The 18,378-nt window shown below is 45.5% G+C and overlaps 1 protein-coding gene across 1 annotated transcript in view; it reads right to left on the bottom strand.

Moving 5' to 3' along the window:
- CAND1 (cullin associated and neddylation dissociated 1) overlaps positions 1-18,378 on the bottom strand; it is a 300,273-nt gene that overhangs the window by 155,010 nt on the left and 126,885 nt on the right. Inside the window, exon 9 of the mRNA XM_069229173.1 lies at positions 4,000-4,141. Coding sequence (XP_069085274.1) covers positions 4,000-4,141 — 142 coding nt within the window. The remainder of the gene's footprint in view (positions 1-3,999; positions 4,142-18,378) is intronic.

Here is an 18,378-nt window from a genome sequence, read left to right as displayed (position 1 = left end):
CTTGCTTGTATTGTTTGATTTGGAGACATGTGTTGAATGACTCTGTTGAAATTGTGAATTCTTTGTGGAGTTGGCGTTGCTACTCCTTTTGTCGTGTCTATTATGGCTCCTAGATATTGCTGTACTTTGCTTGGCTGAATGTTGGATTTTGCAAAGTTGACGGTGAACCCTAGTTTGTAGAGGGTTTGTATGACTTGATGTGTGTGGTTTGAGCATTGTATGAGCGAACTGGTTTTGATTAGCCAGTCGTCTAGATACGGGAATACATGTATTTGCTGCCTTCTGATGTGTGCAGCGACTACTGCTAGGCATTTTGTGAATACCCGTGGAGCGGTTGTTAAACCGAAAGGCAATACTTTGAATTGGTAATGTATTCCTTTGAATACAAACCTTAGATATTTTCTGTGTGATTGATGTATTGGTATATGGAAATATGCGTCTTTGAGGTCTAGGGTTGTCATGTAGTTGTGTTTTTTGAGCAATGGTAACACTTCTTGTAGTGTGACCATGTGAAAGTGGTCTGATTTGATGAATGTGTTTACTACTCTGAGGTCTAGAATTGGTCTCAGTGTTTTGTCCTTTTTTGGTATCAAGAAGTACAGTGAATAAACTCCTGTGTTTATTTGTGTGCTTGGTACTAGTTCTATTGCATCTTTTTGCAGAAGTGCTTAAACTTCTATCTCTAGAAGCTGTGAATGGTGTTTTGATAAATTTTGTGATTTTGGTGGTATGTCTGGAGGGAATTGCAGGAATTCTATGCAATAACCATGTTGGATAATTGCTAGGACCCATGTGTCTGTAGTTATTTCCTCCCATGCTTCGTAATATTGACCTATCCTTCCTCCCACTGGTGTTGTGTGGGGGGGGTGAGTGACGTGTGAGTCACTGCTTGTTGGTAGTGGTTTTGGGGCTTTGAAATCTTCCTCTATTCCTAGGGAATTGCCCTCCTCTATACTGGCCCCGAAAGCCTCCCCTGTACTGTCCCTGGTAGGTGGACGGTGCGGACTGTGAGGTACTGGCTTGTGTGGCCTGACCCCGAAACCCTCCTCTAAAAGGTGTTTTGCGGAAGGTGGTATAAGATCCTCTGCTCTGCGGGGAGTAGAGTGCGCCCATGGCCTTGGCAGTGTCAGTGTCCTTTTTGAGCTTTTCTATGGCTGTGTCGACCTCCGGACCGAACAGAAGTTTTCCGTTTACTGGCATGTTAAGTACTGCCTGCTGAATTTCTGGCTTGAATCCAGACGTTCTGAGCCATGCGTGCCTACGGATGGTAACCGACGTATTAATGGTCCTTGCGGCTGTGTCTGCTGCATCCATAGAGGAGCGTATTTGATTGTTGGAGATGTTTTGACCCTCCTCAACAACCTGTTTTGCTCTTTTTTGTAAGATCTTTTGGGAGATGTTCAATGAGATGCTGCATCTCATCCCAGTGGGCTCTGTCGTATCGCGCTAGCAGCGCTTGTGAGTTTGCGATGCGCCACTGGTTTGCTGCCTGGACAGCGACCCTCTTCCCGGCTGCATCGAACTTTCTGCTTTCTTTATCTGGGGGAGGTGCATCCCCAGAAGTGTGTGAATTTGCCCGTTTTCTGGCAGCCCCTACCACCACAGAATCTGGTGGCAGCTGAGAGGTGATGAATACAGGGTCCGTAGGAGGCGCCTTATACTTTTTGTCCACTCTAGGCGTTACTGCCCTACTTTTAACTGGCTCCTTGAAGATCTCCTTTGCATGGCGTAGCATGCCTGGGAGCATAGGCAGGCTTTGGTAGGAGCTGTGGGTGGAGGAGAGGGTGTTAAATAAAAAGTCATCCTCTACTTGTTCAGAGTGTAGTTCCACATTATGGAACTGAGCTGCTCTAGCCACCACTTGTGAATAGGCTGTGCTGTCCTCAGGTGGTGATGGCCTAGTTGGGTATGTGTCTGGGCTGTTATCAGACACTGGTGCATCGTACAAGTCCCACGCGTCTTGATCTTGGTCGTCGTGGCTCATGGCGGTGTGAGCTGGCGAATGTGACGGGGTGTAAGTTGGCGAAACCGGAGTTACAGGTGGAGGCGAGGGAGGAGGTGTTACCGTCTTTGCTGTTTGTTGCTGAGGAGCCTCTCGTGCTCCAAACTGAAGTGTTCTCTTTCTTTTGACAGGTGGAAGGGTACTGATCTTCCCTGTCCCCTGCTGAATAAAGATACGCTTTTGCGTGTGATCCACTTCAGTGGATTGCAGTTCTTGTTCGAATCTGTGTCTTTTCATTTGTGAAGACATAGAATGTTCTTCAGTATAGGAGCCTGAAACTGGATCTGTTGGTGCTTTTTTCGGCTCCGAAAACCCTGTTGTTTGTTTTTTCGGCTCCGAGGTAACCTTCCTCTTCTTGTGTGCCGAAAAATCTTGGCCTCTATGGTCTTCGGCGCCACTGTCTCGGCGTCGATCCGTGTCGACACCGAACTCTCGGTGTCGATGCTTCTCTTTAGCACACTCTCGGTCCCGAGGAGGCTGCGTGCCGGTGTCTCGACCGGAGTCGGACGATCTCGACACTGAATGGGCCTTTTTCGGTGCCGATTGTTGGTCACCGTGAATTTGGGTTGAGCCATGGCCGGTTGGCAGTGGCGTCCCCTGGGCCTTTTTGCCTTTTTTAATTTCTGATCTCGACGTCTTACTCACAGTTTGTGTATTGTCGAGTTCGTCGGAGTCTGAATCCTGGATGGAAAAGGATTCCTCCTGTTCCTCTTCTGTCTCGAACTGCCGATGCTCCTTGGGCGTGGACGCCATCTGCAGTCTTCTCGCTCGACGGTCGCGCAGAGTTTTTCGGGACCGGAACGCCCGACAGGCCTCACAGGATTCTTCGCTGTGCTCGGGTGACAGGCACAGGTTACAGACCGAGTGTTGGTCCGTATAGGGATATTTGTTGTGGCATTCAGGGCAGAATCGAAACGGGGTCCGTTCCATCGGCGTTGTTCTCCACGCGGTCGGGCCGACTAGGCCCCGACGGTGTGCCGAAATCTACCCCGAAGGGCACCGAAGCGCTTCGATGTTCAATGCGTCGTCGTATGTGTTTATCTCGAACCGGATCGCAACGATACCGTCGAAAATCTTCCGTTTTCAGCTATCTTTCCGTCCCGAAACTCGGAGCGACAGGAACACGTCCGAACCCGATGGCGGAAAGAAAACAATCGAAGATGGAGTCGACGCCCATGCGCAATGAGCACAGAAGGAGGAGTCACTCGGTCCAGTGACTCGAAAACACTTCTTCGAAGAAAAACAACTTGTAACACTCCGACCCAACACCAGATGGCGATCTATGCAGACCATGTGTATCTACAGCGACAGATGCCATCCAACACATAATTAGGTCAGTCACTTGTCAGATTTTATATGTATTCTTAATAAGTAAATCCTACATCCAATGAACGATGTGGAATTAGGTGTTGTGGGGAACATACCACTGCAGATACAAACAACTGTGCACAGGTATTTGGGGATATTATTTAGTATAGATTGAGAAGAGGTTTATTAAATTGATGCAAAGGTGTTGCTTCTAGCACTGGGAAAAAACCATAAGCAAGCGGTTACAATTTATTATGCTGATGGGCTGCATTGCTTTAAGTAAAAGGACAGTGCTACCAAGAGTCCTGTATAGATTGCAACAGATACCCATGTATATAGCAGTAGTTCTGCATCACAAAGAAGGCAAAATCGGTTCATAGTGACCCAAGATGTAATGTTAGAAGATGGAAAAGTGAGTTATCTCGGAGGGGGAGAGGCGGGAAGAGGACTGACCTTGATTAACATCTGTTTGAAAATTAATAAACATTTTTAAAAAAAATGAAAATGTACGTATTGTGGTAAATTATAATGTACTCTATTTGTTTATCAAATTTAAACGTCCACTGTTTTATAATTTAAATATATTGCTAATACAATGTTTTAAAAAATTAATACTGAAAATGTCACTCAAAACTAAAGCAAGACTTCAAATGAAGCCTACTCATATGAAAAGGTAATGCATATCATACCTGGTACTAGCACTGGAATGTGTTGCGTTAATGCCCCCGGTAAAACATTAACAAGTTCTGTGAGCATGTTAAAACAACACTGACGAGTCTTCACGCTCTTTTCCTTCATTTGCTTATGCAGGGCTTTAACAATGTTTGGAACCTGTAAAAATTTGACAAAGTTAGCCTACTGTGTTGATGAGTGGATTTAAAATACACCCTAATGTTACGGGAATATTAAAACATTTCATGTTAACTACATGGCTAAAATCCAGTCTACAGAGAGAAATTCACTTAAAACAAAAATCATCATGTTATAGAAACCTTACAAAGAACAAGTACAAAAAATGAAAGTACACTACAGAATTTTTTTTACAAAAAAGGGAAGGGGTGTGGGAAGAGCCCATCTGGGATCACAATCATACTGCAAGTCCCCACCCTCTAGACTCAGACAGTCTTTCTGCTCCACCGGGAAGCAAACAGGCAACTATAACCCCCAAAATGCCCATACAGGAGGAGGGAGCTTTCGTTTGACTGAGATTACATTTTGCCGCTTCCTGCCCCCCTGCATTCATGCAATTGTCTGTAGTCTTATCTATAGGCATTTGGTTTTTTTTTTATTTCAAGCTCTCGTTGTCGAGTCAGCGATGCTTTGAAAGAAATAATCGGAACCCTAGCTGTAACTTTAAATGCTTCCTATATGTTGAACAACAATGCAGAGTTTTGATTGCGCTTAAAGTACTCCTGTATGAATTTTCTCATAGCTGTGACCCATTCCTGATTAAGCAATGATCTATCGAACTGCCAATCTGGGCTTCTTCTTGCTAGCTGCCTCTAATTCAGTCGTCACCATGACCACTGAATGGTAAGAAAAAGTGTTTGCGCATATGTGCGCGCGAACCTCCTTCAGTGTATGTCAAACTAGAAAAAAAATCTATCCGGGAAGCTGTTTTATAACGGTGTGAAAAGCAGGTATATTGAGTGGCTGCTGGATAGTCTTCTCGCCAAAGGTCCGTTATCAGAAAATCACTTTTTATTGTATTCAAAATCCTCTTAGTTTGGGGTTTTAGTTGTTTTTCCCCCCAGATTAAAGGTATCTAATATAATATCTTGAATATAGTTAAAATCCCTCCCCCAATGATAAACGGGCCTATGGCATTCATTGCTATATTATATAGCTGTACTAATGGTTCAACTTCAACCATGAGTGGCCCATAGTAATTGACCAGATTAAGTTGACTTTTTGACAGCATAACCTTTAACCAGTGCCATCTCCTCTTAGGGCCTCAGATCACCTCTTATGATCCAGTCAACTCTGTTACTTAAGTATATTGCCACCCCTCTTACTGCCAGCCAGATGAGGAGAATAGAGCTGCTGAGTACTGTTTCAGGATAAATACTTTAGGGTTATACATTTTTAGATGAGTTTCTTGAAAATAAATGACTTTTGAGTTAAATGATATCAACCATTTTAACATTGCCCTGTATTTCTGCCTATTTAAGATTCCATTTGCATTGCAGGAAATAATCTTAAGCTTCACTATAGCTTTTCATTGGCTTAACAATAGCCTTTTCCCAGCCGTACCTGGTGTCTGCTACTTTATGGAAAAAAAAAAAAGAAAAAAAAATGAAAGTACCTGCTACTTTCTGAAATAACCTGAATTTTCTCAACCTTTTCACCCCCCCCGCACTCCCACCCCACATGCAGCCCCTCACTCAGACCCTGGCCTCATCCCTCCACTCCCCTCCCTGAGTGATCTGGGCTTGAGGCCCTCCTGCCTAGGTCCTGTCTCAGCACTCCTCTCCCTTGGTCCCACCCAATAATCCTGTCTTGGCACCATTAGCCTGTAGCGCTACCCCATCCCACTACCCTTACTGTGGTGCCTTCACATAGAGGACTTAAAAAAAAAAAAATTCTATTGGTTTTGTTTCATCGATGCATTACCTTTCCTAAGCCCGGGTCACACTGCATAAGAAATAATCCCTCATGTCAACCCAAGGACGTTTTCCATCTGCTCCCCGCACCTCCCTCCACAACCAGCTATTCACTAGCTCGCAGACCCCTATGCACAGGCAGATAGCTGCTATCTTAATCATTTAGTCCCCCCGTGCAATGTTTCTGCAACCTCCCTCCCCTCTGCACTCTGTATGGAATTCGGAAGAGTTTTTGCCACCTCCACCATATGAAATATATTAGCCAGTCCTTTATATAAAACTTTCAACTTTGATTGATGGACCAGGCCGGATGGTACCTCCATTTTCTGGAAAGCTGGAATCAACTCTTCAAATTCTCGGCATCTGCATGCTGCAAGTGCGGACATACCAGAAAAGACTTTAAATAAGAAATCTCCTGGAGTTGCAAAGGCCCTTGCTTTAATGGCCAGTGAAAGGATTCTCTCTTTAATGCAATAGTCTCTAAAGCTGAACACTATCGTTCGCAGATTTTTTGCATTGAGGGGCTGGTCTGCTGGAATTCGATGGGCCTGTGTAATGGTAAGATCCGCGATACTGTCAACAGGCTCCGTTAGAACATGCTGTTTTATCAGGTCTGAGATTAAATTAATGGCCGTCTGACCATTCTCTCCCTTCTGGTATCCCTGTGAACCTTAGGTTAAAGCGACGGCAGCGATTCTTAGCGTTGTCGGCCTGGATCTGCAAGTAGGACAATTCAGCTTGGTATCTGGTAATTGAAGCTTCCATGTGCAGTCTGCCATCTTCTAGGTATGATACCCGTTGTTCGACTTCCCTGACACGAGTAGTCAATTGCTGCAGTTTCTGTCTCTTGATTTTCCTCTTCCTGTGACAGTTTTAGAGCTTTTAGCTCGCTATGAATCTGAAGAAGCAGACACTCTGTGGCCTAAGAACCTCTCGCTTGGTCACCTCCCATCTGATTATGAGAATTCAGTCCAGAATGTCCCAACTCTAGACCAGTCATTTTAGCCACTTCCTGATGCTCTGTTGTGGCCCCCCATTCCAATAAGTCAAAAATGGATATGGAATCTATTGATCCAGCAGAGATATAAGGGTCTAAGGGTCGCTGTGTATTCAGTACGTTATAGGGAGATGGAGTCTGGAAAATAGGCACCTGGCCTGGCCCTCTCCTGTTGAGTGGTCTATTGAAGATACTGGCTTAGGGGGGGTTCCTTAACACCTTCGGATCCGGTCAAGATAAATAGTGGATACAACTGTAGTTGCCCATTCCTATATTGTTGGGTGCCTGCTAGGTCATGTTTCATCTGTGTAGTAAGATATGAGTCTTTTGGCCAGCAGTAACCCTCTACCTGGCTACCAGTTACAAGTTCATTGCTCTCAGATTCCGTAAATGCACTGTTTACTTTAGGAGTGGCTTGAGAAGTGAAGGAGGTGAGTGGAGCGAATGGAGTTTGAGAAGGGGGTTGCGGTGCTATGAAGGTTGACCCTGGACTGGAGGCTTTATCGAACCCAGAGGGGTTTTTGGGCCTCAAATTTCACGCCACCTTCATGTTTTTACCCATTAGGTGTGCCTTTGGCTGGAGCTTGCGCAAAGCCCTTTTCATTATACTGGGTATCACTCTCCTCAAGACAGAGTCCCCCCACTTTATTTATTGTTTTGTGCCAGCGCCGTCTTGGATGGCGCAAGCCACACCCACACGTATACGGCCCGCTTCCGCAGTGCCAAGCTGACCCTGAAAGCCTAGTGCCAGTCTCCCGGAGAGGGGGTGGGTTAACCTAGGTGCCTTTACTTTACGATGCCTCCCCACCCCTCTGCTTCGCTGCTATGTTTTTCACAGTTCACTCACCCAAGCCGGCTCTGTCTTTGAAGTTCTTGCTGCTTTCTCGATTCCGGTCAGTTCTGATTTCTGAGGGAGGGAGAGGGGGCTTCACAGGCAAAGCGAAGCAGATTCCTGGAATCCTTCCCGTTTTTACTGCCCGGCATTGCGTCTGTGTCCTGGCGTGGAAAAACCAGCTCCATAGTCAAACGGCTTCCATTCCACGTCCTCTAGCAGCGTGCTGCCTTCTCCGACACCTCGAGCGTCTCGAAGTTAGGTGCGGAGCATGATGGGAGCTCCTATGCTCTGCATATGTCTAGGGCGAGGATTTTACACTCATCCTGCCTGCACCTTTTTTGGGGGAGGGGGTGAAAAGGGTCAAACACCATCCATGACACATTAGGAAAAAGATAAATAAAGGGAGTAGATGAAAACTGCCAGCCCCTCCTAGCATTAGGCCTCCATGGGAAGACTCTGGTTTCACCTCTGATCTTACTGCTCTGAGAGTCAGGAAATCCATTTGACACCAAGGAATGGTGTCAAAAAATGAAATTCAGAGAGTAGGCTGGCATGTCCTGGCATTAAGGCAAGACACACTCAATCATGTGCCCCCCCCCTCTCCTGGGAGGGTGTGGCAGCTGAGTAGCTCGGCTCAGCTGGAGCACGTCAAAACTACGATCTGAGAAATCACAATTTAGAATCATTTGCCATTGGAGAACACTGCAACATTTGGGCTCTGTGTTGGCTGATACTCAGGAAACCCTACTACCAGCGCATTTCTGACAACTGCAGGCCCAGGGCAATCCATGGTGTGGAGAGCGGTCATCAGTTGGCTCTCGGTATAACAGGTTTTTGGGAACCCAACAAACACTATATTCCTGCACCCGTAAATATATTAATTTTGTAGATTGCCATTCAGTGTAAAATCCTATAGACTTTCCCATGGATACCCATTTCTCCCTTTTACCCCCTCTAACTTGCACTACTTTTTTTTTTTATTTCAGTACTTGGATTATTTGGGAAAACCTTGAGTAAGCTACACCAACTATCCTCTGTAGAATTCAGAATGCTGAACACTGACCAGCCTCGAAGCTGAAAAAAGAACATTCTGAAAACAGCCAACAGAGAACTTTTTGTTGAAGCAAAACTAAAAATAAAATAAAAAAAAAACCATTGTGGATATTTTCTTGGGACTTTCTGGCAGTGTGTGCTTGACTTTTCCTACTGGAGTAGGACCAAGATTAATATGCATTTGGCTGGTCTTTGTCTGAAATAGCATAGTGTCTAAAATGGACTAGAACAGGTCCAAACAATTGCCAGTGGCTGACATCAATTCAAGAATTCTTCCATCACTTTGTTTTTTGTTACCTTAACCACAAAATTCCCTAAGTATCAAAAAAAGGGCTCAGCACCAGGTGGGAACCCATTTCTGTCAAATGTTAAACACTCATTTTATTGCCGAATTCTATTGGACCCTTCAGTGGTGTGGCCACACCAAGAACAATCAAGAGGTATTGCTAGATCGCCTTGAGAAGGGACAAAAAAAACTTCCTCACCGGCATGCTGATGTCAGTTTCACCATTTTTTACGTGCCTTCGAGGCGAACAGGTGAATACCGGCCTCACAAGAACAATATATACCAATCCAAATACAAATATAAACCACAATATTTGTTTATATAAAAACACCACAAACGTATATACATTTATAATAAAAGAAGTCTTGATATGACCAGACAGGCAATGGGGAGGCAGGTGGGACTGTGAGGGATCCACAGGTAGCTACTGTATCCACCAGAAAAAGCACTACCGAAGGTAAGTAACTTGTTCTTCTGATGGATCCAACTACCTGTGGATACCTCACCTTATTAATAGAATCCCAAACCAGTACCGCACTCTGAGGTGGGTGCCTGACCGGTCAAACCAAGAAATCCTACAAAACAGAACGCGCAAAATGGCCGTCCCTCTAACTTCCGAGTCTAAGCAATAATGCTTCACGAAAGTGTGGAGGGAAGCCCAAGTTGCAGCCTTACAAATTTCAGCAACTGGGACACCTTTAGCCAAGGCCGAAGGGCCATAATACCTTCAGGGGAACCTTCTTTGACAGTGAATAACAAATCTTTACACAAATGACCCACCTGGAAAGGTTCTCTTGTGGACAGCCTTGCCCCCTCATCTTGCCCACATATCCAACGAAGAGTTGATCATCGACTCGAAAGTCTCTTGTCCTCTCAATGTAGAAATTGAGAGCCCTTTTTGGATCCAAGCAATGAAGTCTTTTCTCCTCCTTTGATGGATGAGGAGGAGGGTAAAAGGATGAGTGTGTTATAGACTGACCCATATGAAAGGGAGTGACCACTTTTGGAAGGAAGGCCACCCTGAATCTCAGCACCACCTTGTCAGCATAAAAGGAGGTTTCACACTAAGAGCCTGAAGCTCACTCACACACCTAGCTGACGTGATAGCAGTTAAGAAAACTGTTTTTAAAACTAAAAGCCTCAACAGGCAAGAAAGCATAGGCTCAAACAGTGAACCCATCAAGAAAGTCAGAACCAAATTCAAATCCCAATGAGGCATGACAAACGGAGTGGGAGGAAACTTGTTAGTCAAACCTTTTAGGAATCTAATAACTATGGGGGACTTAAATAAGGATGGCTGATCAGGAAGGCACAGAAAGGCCGACAGCGCTGATAAATGACCCTTCACAGTCGCATCTGCACATCCCTTCTGCGCCAAGGAAAGGGCAAAAAGCAAAACAGACGAATGGGCCTTTAAGGGATCAATTTGTCTATCCACACCAAGCAACAAATTTTGCCCATCTTTTAGCATAGACAGTCTTGGTGGAGTGTCGCGTGGCCGATAAGATAACATCCACCACCTCAGGAGGGAGAGAAAAGGAACTAAGATTACCCCGTTCAATCTACAGGCATGTAGGTGTAGGCTCTGAAGGTGGGGGTGTAGAACCTGCCCCTGCAACTGCGAGAAGAGGTCTGCCCTGTGAGGGAGACGGAGCAGAGGGCACTGAGAATTGGAGAAGGTCAGTGTACAACACCCTTCATGGCCAATCCGGGGCTACTAAAATGACTTGAGCCCGATCCTGGCAAATCGTCCTCAGCACCCAAGGAATCAAGGGTATTGGGGGGGGAGACCGGGGGGGGACGTAAAGCAACTGGTCGCACCAAGACATCTGAAACGTGTCCCCCAACGCTCCCTGCACCGGATACTGGAGGCTGCAGAACAACGGGCAGTGTGCGTTCTCCTCAGTGGCAAACAGGTCTATCTGTGGAAATCCCCACATCTGGAAGCTGTGAAGAACCAGGTCTGGATGGAGACACCACTTGAGATCGGCCGAGAAATGCTGACAGACTGTCCGCACGTACGCTGAGAACTCTGGTTTGCAACTATGCAAATTCGATGGTCTTGCGCCCAGAACCAGAGCCGCAGAGAAGATACAACACTACTCCCCCCTGCTTGTTGATGTACCACACCGCAGTAGTGTTGTCTGTCAAGACTTGTATAGACTGACCGCGAATGGAAGGGAGGAAGGCCTTGAGAGACATATTGCCCGCAGTTCTAACAGATTGATGTGAAACATCTGTTCTAGTGGAGACCAAAGGCCTTTGATCTCCATGTCCTCCAGATGAGCTCCCCACTCTAGAGTTGAAGCATTCGTTATGACTGTGGCCACCGGAGGTGGGAGGCAAACGGCCTTCCTTGGGAAAGGTTGGAGGCACCACTGTAGTGCCTTCATGGGCCAATGTGCGACACAACAGACACAATCATCAAAATTAACTGACAATATGACTGTAAGGGCCAACATTTTCTATTACCTTTTAAGAGTTTTAAAAAGTAGGTCAAATTATATAAATTAATACACTGAGCACACTAATGTGCTCTCTTTTTAACCAAAACTAGAAAAAATTTGGAATCTAATAGGCTTCACGGACAGTGTTAAAATAAGACACTGCACCTTTAAGAACTCCAGAGGCAGCTGGCTCATGCAGGCAGTTCGTTTTAGAGAGATGAGAATGTCTAATGGAACCATTACAGGTAAGCATCTTTTCATTCTCTCAGATTCTCTTGCATATGCATAAAACAATTTAAATAAAGTAGTAACCTAAAGAAACATATGGCCCCAAAAGCAGGTTGGAAGGACAGTGGCAAAGAAACAATAACCAATTATGAGTTTATAAGTTGCGCAAAAGGGCCTCCGGTACCAGAGTATCAGTTTTGGAGACACACTCTACACAGTAATTGTAAGGAAATGCCTCATTGTGTATGGCACCCCCAAGTTTTTCAACCAAAGCGGCTGGTTTTTCGACAGAGTGCACTAAACCCTGCTAACAAGACCTCAGTGCCAGTGTCCTGACCCTAAAGTGTGTGTCAAATTGGCTGTACCCAATTGGAAATGGCTAGCTTACCTGCAAGGCCCTAGCATATGCTACTCCGGCATGTTGGGCACTCGCGCTAGAGGGGTACCCCAGGGTTTGTAGCACTGACTGTACCACCTTGGAGTTCCCCCAAATAAAACAGCCAATCCCAGTCCGCCATTGCAGACTAATAGGGCAGTCCTGTACTGCTAGCCCGACTTTGCCATTGAAAGCAATGCCAACGCCACTACCTCTCCTGTACATCTGTGTAAGTCAATTCTATGACAGACCTTCAAGACCCAAGGCAGGGTGAGACATTGGACACAGGCAGGACAAGTACTTGGCATGATCCAACAGTAAAACACGCAAAACTACAATTTTTACTGTGGAAGGACTTGGTTGCCCAATTGGTGAGTACAGAATTACACGCTGACCCATCAGCAGTTCTAATTCCTGAAAGGTGCAAACGAAGTGGAAACTCCATGGTATCAAACAACTTGTTACATTAAGCCCAAACTGTATCTCAAGTTGAAATTAATTTAACTTGCTGCAGTGTGCAGCATTTGCAAAGCTGTCTCTTTGTTGACTTTAAAACGTCTGTGCCTTCGCGGGCACACATGGAGCCTATTCCACGAGACAGCTTTCTCCCCACTTGGAGAGACGTGCCAATGACTCTCAAGAAGGAGAACGATCAGGATTGCAAGCCAGGAATACATTACCTCCCTGCAGGAAGCACTTGGATGCAAGCCCCAAAAGGCAATCTTCAAAGAGTAAGCCACCTTTGAAGGGCCGATTTATCACACTTTGGAGGAGGGCTGCCTCATTATTTAGGCATCCAAGCTGACACAGGGAGCAGAGAGGGCAAACCAGTTGCCAAACCGGTTAATCCAGAGCCATGGAGTCCTAAGGTAGCCACACCCCAGGGGAGGTCCAGGGAGTCCTGAAAAAAAGTGAGAGGGGCCTTGCCATTTTGAGAGTGGGCAGAATAGTGCATCCTGGGATAGCCAGATGCCACAGGAAATAGTCACCATGTGGTAGGGAACCTGGTAAGCCACTAGCTACCAACCACATCCTCCCCCAAGGGCATTATCCAAGCATAAGCGGGCCCCCAGATTTCAGATCTCGACCGACTTAGGACTGAAGAAGGCCTGCTCTGTGCCACCGAGGGACCAACAAAGAGGCTGCACTGAAGGCTGCTCCTGCTGTACGTGGTAGGTCGCAAAGAGAGTGGCTGTACCTGTCGGGTCCTCAGGGGGGCAGCTGTCTCCAGAGCCCAGTCAAGCCAAGTGAACTCCAATTGCATTGACATTTACCTAAGTTTTCTTTGAAAAAGGTTCAAAGTGTCCAGTTCGTTGACTTTGCCAAGGCTTGTTTGAGGTTGAATAAAATTGCTTTGATTTATCATTTTTTGTAAAATGTAGGTCTCTGGAACTGCCCAGTAGCTCTTTTTTGTTCTAGTATCTAAATTGTTTTTATAAATTTATATTGGATTTATTGGGTGTCGTCAATTTCTTCTTCAATTGTTTTGGTACTGTTTAAATTGCTTTACAATTATTCCTCTGCAAAAGCCTTGCTGCTCAACGTCACAGCTACCCAGGGTTGAGCGGAGTGTTTTACAGAAAAAAACAATTCTACTGGACCTAAACGGTTTTTAAGTATATTACAAAGGTGAGGTCACACAACACCACCATATTATACACCATATCTCCTCGCAGTAAAGTTAGGCAAATGCATGTACAGGCATCGTCTTTACAAATACCTTGAATAAGCACATTCCCAATGAGGGAATTGGTAACTGCTTCCCAAGAACTATTATGAGCCTTAGACTTACCCATAAGGGGCTTATTTGTCTTTTGATAGCACGTAATGAAGAAAGAAACAATCCATGTTGGCTTTGAAGAAGCCAATACCTGTGCACACAGCACGTTAGTTTCTAAAGATTTTTTTCCTTTTTAGATGGATTTAGTCATATCCTGGTAGTATTTCAAAGCTCGTTTTACAAATGAAGTACAGATCGCTCTTTCTGCTGGAGAAGAATGGTCTACAAAGAATAAAGAGATTGCTTTATTGATAAGAAGATCCAAAGTTACTCTATGTTAAAAAGGGTGAGTGAGTCCTTAACGAAACATGGTCCTGTTGCAAGACCAGATATAGCTTGGATAAAAGAAAAGCAACGTTCCATGAAGTAGGATTCTCCTTGTGCACTGGCTGAAATGAAATGGGAAACCCTTTAACTTGGAAAGCATAGGGTAAAGCTCTCAAAAGAAAGTGGTTGCTTTACCAACAAAGACATGGATGTCTGTACATCCTTTAGCTAAAACTTACTGTGTAGGCTCGGACTCTAATGGATACTCTGATAGGGAGGCCCCATTCAAAAATGTATTTGCTCAGTAACAGTCATGGCCTCTTCGCCACTGTCCTTTGAACTCTCCTTAGGGTCAAATTTTTCTGTGTTTTTTTTTTTTTAAGCTGGCTACTCTCTTTAGACTGTTTATGGCTATCCAAGGGAATCCCAAGACAAAGAAGAAAATATTGTTTACCTGTGATACTAGTAATGTGTCATGGGTATTCTCTCTGAATCAATTAAATACCCATCCACCTCATCATTTTCTAAAGTCACCGAAAAATGTAATGGTTACTTAAGGTAATTTCCCTGTAGGAGTGTTCTTGAAGTCTGAATAATTTTCTTTAATCACATGCTGTACATTGTTCTACCATCCAGTGGGTGGGTCTGGAATTGTCTTGTAGTTGCTTCTCTTCTTCTTTTTTTTTTGGCAGGCACCGTCAAAATAACTATTTGGTTCTATGCCCTACTTGCATTTAGTCAGTGGTACGCCCTGGAAGACCCTCAGCATGGTCACCAATCATTTTCCTGCCTGAGCAACCCCTCTTGAAGTTACAGCTTCTCTTCCCCTATAGAAGTATTAACTCCCTCTGTTGTAATTAGCCTCATTTTGCATCCTTTAAACTGCAAAACTACCTTTGCATGTAAGTAACCATTTTGTTTTGCAGCATGAATCTGTATTCACTTGCTGTGCACTGAACCTGTAAGACAGGGGGTTATTAGCTGTGAAGGATGAGAGCCCTTCACAAGTAATAGGTCTGCAACTATCTTACTACTGGAACCAAGAGCCCCATTGCAGCACTTGACTCTCAGGTTAGAAAAGCAGACAAGTTTAAGGAATACTAAAAGGAGGTAGTGCGGGCTAGTAATCCCAATTTGCTGTCACACAACAATGCTCAGTAATTTATTGTCCAGTCAGTGCGTTTACTTTTACAAAGGAAAGTACTTTTAAAACACAAATATTACTAAATACTATGCATTAAATTACAAACAGAGGTACTATTGGTGACTTCCTCATATTCACATTACACCCCCAGTGGGTCCAAAACGCCATAATAACCGCCACATAAACCAAACATCAGACAATAAGAAGGAGTCAGGTTAAAGAAAGAAGGGCTACTGGCTTTGTCAGGGTCTCAAAACATTATTGATATAATCAATTATGTTGTGCTTTAATGAAACATCGTCATTTAAGCAATGCAAATAAATCTTACCAGTCATAAGCATTTATTATAATGGTAAACATTCACCGCTTCACATCTATGTCGACAAAGCATCTGAATTCAAATCATGAATGTCCGAGTCTTTCTTTACATGCCACAGGCAACATTATGTATCCATATGACCAATCACTAGAGGTTCCAGCACTCCCTGGAGCTAAAAGGTACAAGCTCCAGCTCTGGGAGTGTTTGAAATCAAGAAAATCTCTCCTGGGATCATGTATTTTAGGCCTCAGGAAAATTAGGCTAGTATATGAAAGAAAAAAATCCACATGGGCTGCTGCAACTCCTGCACACTCCACAACTCTTGTTCCTAACAATGGAGGTCCCCTGAGCCCCTGCTTGGGACACCACAAGCAAAAGGAAATAAGTGACAGAACCCTCCCAGGGTATAATGAGGAGTACTAACTTGACCCCATATATGTCAGATGAACGACCTGCTCTCTCTCTTTGCCTGAGGACTCATGCTGCATTCTCTCTCTCGTCCTGGGTGTCCTGGTTACACCCAGGACACCCGCAGTCTGATTCAGTCATTGGGACGTAGGGTGGGGGAGCCCTCTGCCGGCACCCTGAATCTGCAGGACCGGTATCATTGTTGGAGGGACCCTGTGCAGGGAGAGCAGTTTCTTTTCTGCTCCCAGTACGCAAGTGGTCCCCTGCTCACGAGGAGCGCAAGCAGGCAATCTGCGATTAGAACCGCCTACCCAAGATACAGGCACGGGGGTTGGGCAATGCAACCAGCTGCACAACTTCGCAGTCCCTGAGAGGATGGGGTCTCCTAGGGTTCCTAAATCGCATCAGCCCTCAGGGGACAGAGTCCCCAGGACTCCCTCTGCCACGACCAAATGATTCTCTGGGGAACAGTCCCCCTCACCATTTAAGTAACAAAATAGGTTTGTGTCGTCCGCTGGAGGCTTGGGCCAAGCAGTAATTCTTCATGCCACAGCAGAGCATCACATGCTCACTTTTGTTGCTTTCAGTTATTAAAAGGCAAGTCTTTCAAAAAGAATCTCTCAGGTCCAGTTGGACTAATGTTCTTTATTTTGTAGGCCAGGCTTAAGCATGGTTAGTGGTGGGGCTCCACATCATAATCCTCTCACAACTCACCTGAAGCACAAGCGTACATGAGTGCGAAATCTCCAGCTGGCAAATAAGAGTTGGGCTGCAGTCAGAGTAAGACTCAAGGGACTTTTATGGAGAGAGCATGGGAGATGAGGGAGGAGAAGATGTGGGAGGCAAAGATGGAGATGGTGGATGTCGTGATGGAGATGGTGGATGTCGTGATGGAGGAGGAGAAGGTTTGTGCTTAGGCCTCTTAGACGGGCACATAAATGTCTGATGGCTGGGCATTCTCACCAGCCAGCTTGCCTTTTCAGAGGGAAAATCTTGTTCAGTTCCACAATCTTGCTGGTGCATGGGTGGATGACAGTTTTCCTTTGTCCAACATCCAGCTTGTGCTGAAGGTTCTCTAGGATGAGGCGTTAGATAATGGCTTGGACACAGAGGATGGTTTCAAAGCAAGAGCTATGGCTACAAAGGTGGCTGGAGCCAGGGAGTCTTCAGCTTCGAAGGTGCCATTGGAGTGCCTAAGCCGACATACGCCCACGGACTGGGCAACAATAGAGGGCTTTGGCAGTCCTTGGCACCAAGGCCCTGTTTTGGTGTTGACCAGCGTTGAAGGACAGTGGCACACCGGATACCCGTTCCCTGGATGGGCGGTGCTCGGCTCTGGCATAAGGCCGCTTATGAGGGACAGTGGGGACATCAACAGTACTCATGAATGCTGTGGTCTTCATGTGTGGACCAGAGCCAACTGAAGTAGATGGGAGTGTCTTTGGTGGTGTGTGGTGTTTTCTTCCTCCTCCCGGTAGAACTCCGTGCCGTAGTGTTGGAGTCTATGTATTCAGGGCTGGGAGCTTGGGTGACTCACCCAGCGCCTCCTGCTCTTCGGGGCCCAGGGAATCGGCTTCACTGAAGGTCAGGCATCTCAGAAGTGGATTGGGCCATCCTGCTGTGTGCCCACTGTCTATTTCGGTGCGGACGTACACATCACTGAGCAGAGGCTCTTGTTTTGGTCTGGCGAGAGGCACAAGTTGCTCACAACAAGGTTCACCCAGGAATACCTGAAGCAAAACTGGTGCATCTTTTAAATGGCAGCTGTTTCATTACCTCAAGAGTGTCTTCAATCTCTGAAGGGAGTTCAGCGCATGCGGTGGCCTGAAGAGTCATAGTGGCGAGAGGTCCATATGCTCCATGCGGCCGGTGCCGCAAGCGAAAAGTTTGCGTCGAAGTGTCTTCTTGCAATGGAAAGGAGTTAGTGGACTTAAGGCCATGACAGTAACTGCCAAAATTGTGGAGACCGTGAGCACATCCGAACCCGATGGCAGAGAATAACAGTCTAACAATAGTGTTAGTGACCATGCGCATATAGATCCAGGTGGAGTCACCGAGACCTTGTGATTCAATAGACTTCTTTGAAGAAAAACAACCTGCAATTTCTGAGCCAAACATTAGATGGCAGGAATATGTACAGCACGTGTATCCACAGCCTCACATCCTATGAACAATTGGTTTCCTTCCCTGGACTTGTCTCTTGCAGGTAACATAAAACTGCCTTTCTGACAACCAATGTATGAGGGCTCCTTTCTGCATGTGATTTTGGTTGTTGGACATTAAAAGTAACCATATAGCTTGGTTGACATGAAAGTGTGTAATAAC

This window comes from Pleurodeles waltl, chromosome 4_1 (genome assembly GCF_031143425.1).
Source record: "Pleurodeles waltl isolate 20211129_DDA chromosome 4_1, aPleWal1.hap1.20221129, whole genome shotgun sequence".
NCBI lineage: Eukaryota > Metazoa > Chordata > Amphibia > Caudata > Salamandridae > Pleurodeles > Pleurodeles waltl.
The sequence above is the reverse complement of the archived record's forward strand: the minus strand, read 5'-3'. Positions and strand labels throughout refer to the sequence as shown.